This window comes from Solanum lycopersicum, chromosome 9 (assembly GCF_036512215.1).
Source record: "Solanum lycopersicum chromosome 9, SLM_r2.1".
NCBI classification, from domain to species: Eukaryota; Viridiplantae; Streptophyta; class Magnoliopsida; order Solanales; family Solanaceae; genus Solanum; species Solanum lycopersicum.
In genome coordinates, this window is record NC_090808.1 from 12,432,875 (window position 1) to 12,443,619 (window position 10,745).

General features: G+C 34.3%; 1 protein-coding gene across 9 annotated transcripts; it reads left to right on the plus strand.

The window, feature by feature from the left end:
- The first annotated feature begins 2,948 nt into the window (after positions 1 to 2,948).
- On the plus strand, positions 2,949 to 8,607 carry LOC101257696 (uncharacterized). Of its 9 annotated transcripts, XR_742995.4 has the most exons (7): positions 2,970 to 3,120; positions 3,211 to 3,402; positions 5,563 to 5,628; positions 6,222 to 6,275; positions 7,291 to 7,401; positions 7,625 to 7,719; positions 8,379 to 8,607. XR_742995.4 is itself a non-coding variant. In XM_019215707.3 (6 exons), exons 1-5 carry the CDS (start codon positions 3,046 to 3,048, stop codon positions 7,635 to 7,637), a joined length of 324 nt encoding a protein of 107 aa, XP_019071252.1. In that variant the 5' UTR covers positions 2,949 to 3,045; the 3' UTR covers positions 7,638 to 7,719; positions 8,379 to 8,607. The 9 variants fall into 9 exon arrangements, 2 of the variants coding, with proteins under 2 accessions (XP_019071252.1, XP_019071253.1); XM_019215707.3 differs by lacking the exon at positions 3,211 to 3,402 and having other exon boundaries at positions 2,949 to 3,120; positions 7,286 to 7,401; XR_003248055.2 differs by lacking the exon at positions 3,211 to 3,402 and having other exon boundaries at positions 2,966 to 3,120.
- The last annotated feature ends 2,138 nt before the right edge of the window (positions 8,608 to 10,745 follow it).

Sequence of the window (10,745 nt, forward strand, 5' to 3'; positions counted from 1 at the left end):
AGGGTTCATCCAAATTCATGGGTTGATAGGTAATTTAGTCTAAAATCATCTATACAATAACAATTTAATCCATAAAAAAACGTTTAAAAACAATTGATGCAAGAACCCATGGTAGAATCATGAAATAGGACAATTAAACTTTACAAACTTTAGAAAATATCTTGAAGGTTGGGCTCCTTGATGAAGAGAGTTTCAAGGATCAAAATCCATACCTTGATGAAGCTAGTTCTTCACTTTGGTGAAGAATATCCACTCAATTTGTCACACCAAGCAATTGTTTGACTTTGAACTTAAATGGGGTCTTGGGGAACTTCTGAGCTATTTTGGGGTTTTGATTTGGAAGAATGAAATCTTCTAAGTGTTAAACACTTATATTCATGTTTAAAATACCCAAAAGACACCTATGGAACCACCAGTTCTCTTATTTTGAAGTGGGATGAAATTCCCATTTCACCCCTCACTTTAGAGTGAAGCAGCGTGTAGGACACAGTGGCATCGGCGGAAACCAACCAACGGGCCATCCCTTGGCCTACGGACCGTCTTGGTTGTATGTGGTCTTGAAATGGGGCTTTCCCTTGGTCTTTATCCTCCCCAGGATAAGTCTCAATCAACGAAAACCAGCCAACGGTGCGTCGATTGACCCACTAGGCGTCAACTGCCTCCGTGGTTCGGGCTGTTTTGGGCAGCGTTGACATTAAGTTTGGGTCCTTCCTCAAGGACCCTTGGTTGGTCCTTGGGGATGTTTTCCTGGACGTTTCTAAGACAAACATGACCCTTTATGAGTTTAACACCTCTCACATGAATTTCATTCAAAACAAACACGTAAAACTAGACGAAACATGCTTAAACACACAAGGTCGTTTCAAAGCACATCTTTCAAACATCATAGACGTTCTTGGACGTTTGACCTCCAAACTTCACAAAACTCGACACACTAGCTATATGTGCTATAAAAACTCATTGAAAGACCTTAAAACCTCATGAATCATACAAAAACACATAGAAACACTTATAAGGCATATAGGTGACTTAGTCGTCAAACGTCTTAGTCATCCCTTGACGTTTCACTTCCAATACACCATAACTCTTAAGACACTGACTCAATACCATATAATAGACCTATTTAGGACCTTAGATTATCATGAACAACATTTTAACGTCATGGACATTTGGCCTCTAAACTCCACGAAACCTGACACACTTCGTATTTACACAATAATAACTCATTTAAGGACCTTACAACCTTATTAATCACACATAAAACACATAGAACCACATATGAGGCACATAGGTGACTTAGTCATCGAACGTCTTAGTCGTCCCTTGATGTTTTGACTTCCGATGCCCCTAAACTCTTAGACACTACCTCAATATCATATAATAGACCTATTTAGGACCTTACACCACCATGAACAAATATGTTAGACTCTATTTCACCTAAGTCATTTGTGAGGTCTTACATAACCTTACTCAATCTCTAACTTCACATAGCATATCATATAAGAGCACATATCATCATACTTTTGAATTAGAGACCAACACATACTTATAAGTGGAACTAATCATCATATAGTATCATCAGTGTGCAAGATCATCATATACATAACCAGTGCAATTAAAAGCATATTCATATATAATAACATCCTCCTAAGACTTCCCTCAAGGCTAACTAGTGTAATATTTAGGTAGAGTCCCATATCCCTACCTAGACTAAGCTAAACCCCTTAGGCAATCTTAGTTAGAGTTCATTCTTTTAGTTCATTTTACATTTTGGGAATATCTTGCCTTGACCAACATAGACCAAATGAGCTAATGTGGAATCTGGTGTCATGAAACGTTACACCGAAAGAAGGCGAACTACTTGTCAAGGTAGTACCAAAATATGAACATAGCAATTACGTGGATCCACTAGCTAGTATTCCTATGGGGGAAACATAGTTCAAGATCTAGGAGATATAGTTGGGACCATTCGTATGGTACATGCATTGGAGTCTCCAATGTCAAGATTACATTAGTGATCCTACCTTCCCTATGTGGGAAAGGACACTCCTCAATATAGCTCACTCGGTGCTAAGCTAGAGTCCTTTTTGAAATGTATTTAATTTCTTCGTTGATCATCACTGCTTAGTGTAGGTCATAGGATTTATCCCTTATATAAGCATCATCGTCATAGCTCAATAAAAATTGCATGAGTATAGTCCTTTCATTACAATTTATATAAGTGAGGTTAGAACATTTACATATCACTTCAAAATAAGGCACATTGGTAAGTTATCACCATCCTTATAACATTTACATCTTAGCCAACACCTCACAAACCATAGCCAAGACATTTCAATTCAACATCATACGATACCCTATCAATCTTAATACAAGATATACTACAATGCAATACCATCAATTAATCACAATTTACCACAATTGAAATAAGGAACAATGATTTCAAGACTTACAAAGTCTCCTTCATCATCAATCATCAAGGTCTTACCATCAACCTTACTCAACCCCATAAGGGTATAATATCATCATAAATCAATAACCAACATGACAACAATACCAATTGAATCACTCCATCACAATCCATTACTAGTTCATAAACTACACTATTTTTGGCCTAAGGCAACATCAATTCTAGACAACACTTGAAAAATGTTTCCAAAAGTATATGTGGAAAGGCCTTATAGGTGTGGCCTTTGAACAGGGCTTTTAGCCACAAAAACATTGGCAACACTTATATACTCTTTAATAGTATAGACTACACTTTATAAGTGTTGCTGAATATTAATATAATTGGCAACACCTCATTATACATATGATTACACTTTTAAAATGTGTCATTTTTATAATTTTAAATACAACATCTTATAAGTGTGCCCTACTAATTTAATAAAATTCACCAAGATAATAGTACTTCCCTCGTATCTAATTTCCCCCAATTTATAAAAGGCAAAACTAAAAAGATACAATTTCTCAAACGAAAATATAAGTAGTCAAACGCTTATTTTTTCCCCCAAATTAGTGAGCGCTGATATTAGGGTTTCCCAAATGCCTTATAAGAATTCCTCTGAAGTAATTGCGGCAATGTTTTCACTCGCTTTTTACTTCCTTCCATGTTTAAAGGTACACATTTTTTCACTTCCTTGCAATGTTTGATCTCTAAAACAGTTGTAGATATATATAATCTGAAATCTGCACCGGCCAAATGCCTAGGTATATAACTCTTCTACCACATATATACGGGTCCCAGTAGAAGACAGTACCGGTTGATGTCAGATCAGGAGTTGATGAGGCGGCAATGCTTTAGGTCATGTTGAACAGCACTGCCTTATGAGTGCATTATCCTCCCTGTGTTTGAAGCATAACCCAACAGGGATTATTCATTAGGTCTGGTTTGATGCTTAGGTAGATTTCTAAGAACCTTTTATCCAAATGAATTTTTTTGTTTTGGTATGTTTTTAGCTTGTCCACGCTAGACACAAAACATCAATATAAAGTGTCTTAGTTATGTTGTTTTTGAATTTCACTGGCTCTAGTATTCTGTTACTTTAATATTTTTTTCCAAAACCACTGCCTTCATTATGAAAAGTAGATTAATATCTTAAATGTTTTTGTAATTTCCATGACAAAAGAGTGTTATATGAAGAATAAGAGAAAATAGGGGAAGAGTGTCATAAACTCTTATTACCTCGTAAATAAGTATTGTACAACTTATTACTTCTCTTAGTGTTAGTGTCTAATTACTGGTCGGTCAAACACTTGTATGAACTAAGAAGTAGTAGTCGGGGAGTTGATCAATCATAACGACAAAAATTTGTGGAAACAAAGTTTGGGACTTTGATCCAAATGGAATTTTGTTTGCTTTTACTACTTAAACTATGAGACAAAAAATAAATACAGACAAAAAGTATATATATTTATCTTGTCTCCTTAATTAGTAATATGTGAATTTGTTGTGCATTTATATTATATTGAATATAAAATAATGACGAAGAACAAGAATGACATGCATCTGTTAATTCATATGTAATAGACCATAGCACTACATCATCACTAAATCGTAGTTCATGCAGAAGATGATTTTGGTTGCTCTGAATTAAGATTATGGTCAGACAATTTTTTATTATATTTATTTTTAAAAAGTTTTAATGGCTGTAAACGAGATGAAGCAGTCACTGTTGATTGTCCATATATGAATATTTGGTGTGTGTGTCAAAAGTCCCCACTAGTTTTGGGTGGCATTACTCTTATTGATTCATATTATGCAGTTTGATGAACAAAAGGATCGAGTCACACTTTACTGTTCTCAAAAGGTGGTATTGTTAGACCTTGAACGACCTTCTCTGATAAGATTAAGGCATGTTATATTTTTATTTGTTCATCGTGCTAGTATCAATCTCCAACTGAAGAAATTTGAATGACTAAACACACTTGTCAATAAAAATTATCAACTAGACAAAGTTGAGGCTACAACAGAAGCTAACAAGAAATCTTTAAGCAACACAGGTTCAAAATTTATGAGGAAATGTTTAAAAGTAGATGAATGTGTATGTGTATCTTCGATTTGTGTAAAGACGTGGATCAATTTTAGTCTTCCTACATCAGTTGTCTATGAATGTATATCTAATTTATATCTTGCTCACTATTCTTCATGGGAGCGAATGTGTGATAGCTTCTTCGACAACAGGTTGAGGGAGTGGATTCAGTAAAAAAGTAGAGGCATTTTTGTAAGTGCGTCTTTTGCTAGAATAGAAAGAATTAATAGAAAATTAATGCAAGGCATTTATGTAAATGCATTGCATGTGTGTGCATGTGCACTTGCAATATTGTGCATTATAATTAAGTCATTGCCATATGAATATGGAAGAAACTTAATTTCATGTGATTCACTTGAAGAGAATACTGCATTGTGTATTTGTGTTAATAAAGTATTGATGGTGGTTACAAAGCAAAAGAAACGTTTTCCAGATCATTTAAATCACTAGAATTTTCTGTTGATTGTCTATAGACAATAGTTGCATAGGAAGTGTAGATTCTATTTCGTGTGAAGGTTGTTGATGGAGGCAGTTCAGGTTAACATGCATGGACGCAAGAGAGTCCCATCTATTTAATTTTGTTCCGATGTCATTACTGTATTTAAATGGGAATTCTGAAGTTACTATCTTGATTATAAGTGGTGACATAATTAAATTGCTTCATTTATATGCTGGAACTATAAATCTTACATGAAAGCACTGATTACTTATAAGGTTTGTTCATTTATGTATGTAAAATGGAGAATTTTAGCTCATTGAGTGTAAAGGTATTGTTCCAGTCTAAGTACATTACCATGAAATGTAGCTAGTTTGAGCTTATATTATCTCCTGTATATACATTTCTTTCTTTACATGTTGACTGAGAACTCCCTTCTAATTAAAGTGATGAATATGCGGCTTCTTGTGATGGAATAAACAATGTTCAGGCTAAAATGAAAATTTCCTCAGCTTTTATATTTGGTTCTGTTATCTGGAGGATGGTAAGATCACATACTTCATACAATAAAGATTATGGTATATTTTGTATCAGGTCCTATTAATAAAGATTAGTGTAGCATCAACATGTACTTTTGATTGCACGAGAAACGGAAGAAGAGTAATTTTTCTTTTCCTCAAACTTCTTTTTACTAAATAGCAATATGTTCTTATACTTTAATGTTAAACCAATTGCAAAGCCTTTAGTCTGTGGACAAGTAACAAAATTTGGGTGAAGATGCCATACTTCCTGCCAGTAAAAATATCAACCATCAAAGTACAAAGTGCCGGATAGATGAGGACATAAGATTCCTAATGAATTTCCTTTCAATTTTCTTATGTTCTTGCTTAGGTTGTAGGAAAAACAGTGCTATGCATGCTCTCTAAAAACTATTTGTTTCATCCCCAAGGAACGGTAAATTTTTGATTAAGAGTATGTAAAAAGGTCTTGTGTTGTGGGATCATATTTGATGTCCAAGTTGATCGTTTATATTTCTATAGATAAGTATTAAGAATTACTTTTCTCTCTGATTTATGTGCCTGAATTATGTTGTTTCATCATATGTACTCTTCTTCTGATTTATGTGCTTGAGTTATGTTGTTTCATCATGTGCTTAGGCATGATTTTTTTAGAGTTGCGGTTATTTTTGAAAATTATGGGTGTTTCTTACTTTCGCGTTTTTGTTGTTAATATTGAATTATGATGAGATTTAGGTGTTCCAGTTGCATTGTTTGTCAAAAAGAGTGGTGGGTTGGCGTTCTTCAAAGGTTAGTTAAAGCTATATGTTTGTGGTTTATTGCATTTCCATACAGTAGGGAAGTGTTTTGATTACCCTTCCTTTTTCTTTTTTTATTTTTGCTATCTACATAGTTTGAAGTTAATTGAGTCTGAAATCTCTGCCTCGATCATATCCACTATCCTACAGACATTAAGAAAGAAGAAAATTATTTGTTAGAAACCCTTGACAAAAAACAACTCAAATTATATATGGTATGTGCACCATTGTTCGTGCTCTAGACAACACCTCTTGCACTGATATTTCTACAACTTTACTAGGCAAAGAAAAGGATATAATTGGTTTCTTATCCATTCATGAAGTACGTATGTCATATGTACATGCTCTACTGATCTTCACTTTTCGGGAGAAATGAATTTATTGTGCTGATTAAATGTCGAGGAGCAAAGATGGAATACAAAAAATGTGTAAGAATAAATGATCTCATTTCCAAAACAGGGTGCATTCACTGCCGTCTTTCTTTGTGTCTTTTTGTTTGTCTATCTGTTTAGATGATAGCTGATTATGCCACAGCATCTTTTAAACTCACCTCTACGAAAAAAATCAGTTGGCTTTCTGGAGAGCAACTGTTACATTCTTCAAAAAGTGCTACCGATTCAATAATAAGCTAACAAACAATTTACAAGTAACGCGTACAATCTACAACCTGAACAAACAACAGATTCTTTGAACTTTAGCTTTTCCTCTAATGAGTTGATTTTGCAATATGAATTCTGTCGCACTAACTTATTTGTTAGTTTTATCTATTTATTCTGTTCTTTGTATTCGGATGGAGAAGCGAGATTCATTGCTAAAATATATCCGAAATGTGAGGTGAACTTCTTGTGCTCTTTATATGCAGTTTGAAGGGCTACTAATATAAGTGAAGAATCATATAATTTCTGACAATATGTACCTGCATACAGTTGTTATCTTTTTCCAAATAGTACATTTGTGTTGTTGCTTGACATTATGACCTTTAATTTTCCTTCTCTTTTTTAGTGTAGTTCTTATGGAGAAGGGAATTGTTATTATCAGGGTGGTCCTTCTCCAGTGATACCTCCCCCCACATATGTTGCTCCCCTGCCTCGCAAAAACAGAGGATTTCTTAAGGGATTGTACGTAATCTTTCATTCATTAATATCTTTCTTACTCTAATTTTCATTTATTTCATAATTCTCCCTAATACACACCTATATTTATCGAGAAAAGTTCAAAATACTTTCAAACTATAAAAAATAGATCATATCCCTTACGGATCAACATTCACATTGACGGAGTTATTCATGTGTTAAGGTTACGGCATTCTGGTGTGTCTTGATTTTCGGCTTTTATTTGTAGTATTCCTGGGTGATGCAGTGCTGAAAACTTCAGGAAGATTAGTTGTATCAATCACGAAGGGTCAGTGCATCCCAAGCCTCTCGATGATATGACCTGTAAGCATATTGTTGTTGTATTTCTTCCATACTTTTAAACATTACTTCAATTTGTCCATATTTGAACAATTGTATTGATCACTTGCTGGAAATTATATCATAATCATGATTTTTTCTTGAGTCCAGAATTTTGTTTAGCTTTGATGACTTCTACACTACTACTATGTTGTCTTTTGGACTATCCTCTTATAAGTTCATCTTGAATTAGTGGGGCATGACTATTTATATCACTGATTGATGTATGAACATGTTGATTCCTTGGAATGTTTGTTGTTATTTTTTACTTATTTTATTTTCTCAACTATGATGACTACTGCAGTGGTGCTTATTTAGTTATTTTGGGTAAAACTACTTATTAGTTCTGTTGAGATAATTTTCTCAATCATGAAATGCGCAAACTGGATATATATCATGAAAGCTCTTCTTGTAAACTAGGAATTGAACCCTTCATTTGTTGCACTGTCTTGATAGAAGTGGCTAATATGTTGTTACGAGCAACAAGGAGCATCTGATTTATCCGTTCGTTTTAGTGCAGTCGATTTATGCGATCTTTGTTGTTTGTTCCTCATTTTCCAAAGCTCTCGTAGGATGATTAACCATGACTAGTGTTGAGTGTTAATTTTTTTTTTCTAACATTTAATTTTCTTTTGAGTGTGCAGGAATATGCAGGTGATGAAATTTGAATAATGTTCCCAGGTCAACTCAATATATTCAGGCGAACAATATTAGTGTATTTGAATTATTATTATATATGTTTGGATACATTGTGAAATTTAGCACAATTGCTAGTACAAGACTTCAATATATGTAGTACAAGACTTCATTTTTTAAGTTTATTGTAAATCTATATATTGAATTATAAATTAGTTAATTTGATGTTTGAGATTATTTATATTATACAATTATGTGATTAGTGAATCTATCCAAACCAAAACTTTTATTTATCAATTAGAAATTGTGGATATCTAAATTCTAGACAACGTTGCCACACCTTAAAAGTGTTGCTACAGGGATGCAAATTGTGTGGCTTATTGATTATAAAATGTAGTATGTACATAGAGAAAGCTACACTTTATAAGTGTTGCTGTAGAAGAGTTGTGAAAAGCTATACTTTTAAAGTGTGGTCAATGATAAAGCAAAGGCCACGTTCAAAAGTGTAGTGTTATCAAATAAAATTGTTGCCAATGAGATGTTACAAAGCGTGGTCTTTTTACCTCATTGGGCACCCTTTTTAAGTGTAGCTGCTATAACAACACTTTAAAAGTGTAGGCTAAGGTCAAAGGTTACGCCTTTTTAGGCACCCCTTAAAAAACGTTGCCTAAAGTCAAAAAGTGTTGGCTTTTATCCAAGGCCACAATTTTTTCTAGTTTAGGCCGCACTTTAGAAGGGTGGTTGAAAGCCTAAAAAGGTGTAGTGGTAGCTTAAGATAAGATAATTGGGTCAGATTCATAACATATTCATAACCTAGATCAACTTCTCAAGAACTAGCATTATAGGACTATAATTCATCCTAATCTATTCAAGATTGATACAACACATAATAGGATAGTACTTCAACCAAAAACCAATTCAATTGAATTGACATCGACATTATACAATTCATATTAAGATCACAACCTAGGGTCAAGGGGGTTAAGGTCATCTTCTACAAACTAGACCAATCCATCAATATACATCATAATTAAGATACAACACATGTAAATCTATTCATAATATCAAAAAGAAATCATAAACAAAGTAATTCACAAGATCAATTTCTAGATTGGAAAAGACCCACATAAAAACTCAACTTTTGAAATTCAATTTGATCGAACTCTTTGAGGAAAGAGGTCTCAAAGGTGAATGGAATCCTATACATTACTAATTGATGAAGATTGATAAAGGAATTTGACCCTTTGCTGCCCTTGAACACACCTCTAGCTTGGTCTTCAATGGAGTTTTTCACTAGAGAGAGAAAGAAGAGAGTTTTGGGTTTGAGAATTATGGAGCTTAGGCTAGTCTAATTTGCTTAGGGGCTTTATATAGGTGGTTAACTAACTTAATTTGACCTTCCTTGAGCCCTAATTAACCTCCTAAATAGGCCAACTAATTAAATGACTTAATGAAAACATGTAGCAAAATAAACCCCTCACAGATGACACCATGATTGACGGATCGTGTGTCCATGGAGGGTCACTATGCACCTCCGTGCTGCAAATATGTTGATGAGTTCAAAGACTATGCGAGATGACCTTTTGGCAGAGTTGACTAAGTGTTCATCGATGTTGGTCATAGACGCTCCGTCAATTGGACCACGCCTCGTCAGTGGCCTCCGTCTGTGGACACTGTTTCTTGACAATATATTTCCACCTTTTGCAAGGTGTCACATCCGAGTTTACCCCATAGATATAACCGGCGTCGTCGTTCTTTTCAAGGACTAAGACAAGCCTCTTAGTCTCATGTCTTTACATTCATAGGTTAAACAAAATGCAGAAAAATTTAAAACTTACATTACCAGAGGTTTACATAGACCTCTACATACACATAATATATATTCATATCGAGTATACATAGACCCTTCGTATAGGAAGGTTACATAGCCTTCTACTTTTACTGCACATACATATACGTAAAATACATAATAGTCTCAACGATTGTCTCATCTCATACCATTTAAACAATTACCACAATATGCATAGCCCTTACATCAATTCAACAAGACCATGTATAGGTCATACGAAAGTAAAATACTCCATTAGAAAGGAAAGGAATGAAAGAGTCAATAAGCTCATAGCAAAATCCGTAAACTAGATGATGGCATTGCCCTCAATAGTTGAGGACCTACCCCACTTTGATGAAAGAAAGAATCCAAGCCTTAAACAATGTCGCCTTCCAACCTCTTCAACGACCGGAACCTAAAATGATTGAGAAAAAAGGAAGAAAATTGGGTTAGTACTTCACATGTACTAAGTATGAGATCTTATGCACATACACAAGCAAAACATGCTAAAAAGGACTTTTTAGTCAAAACATGTCATTTTACCCCT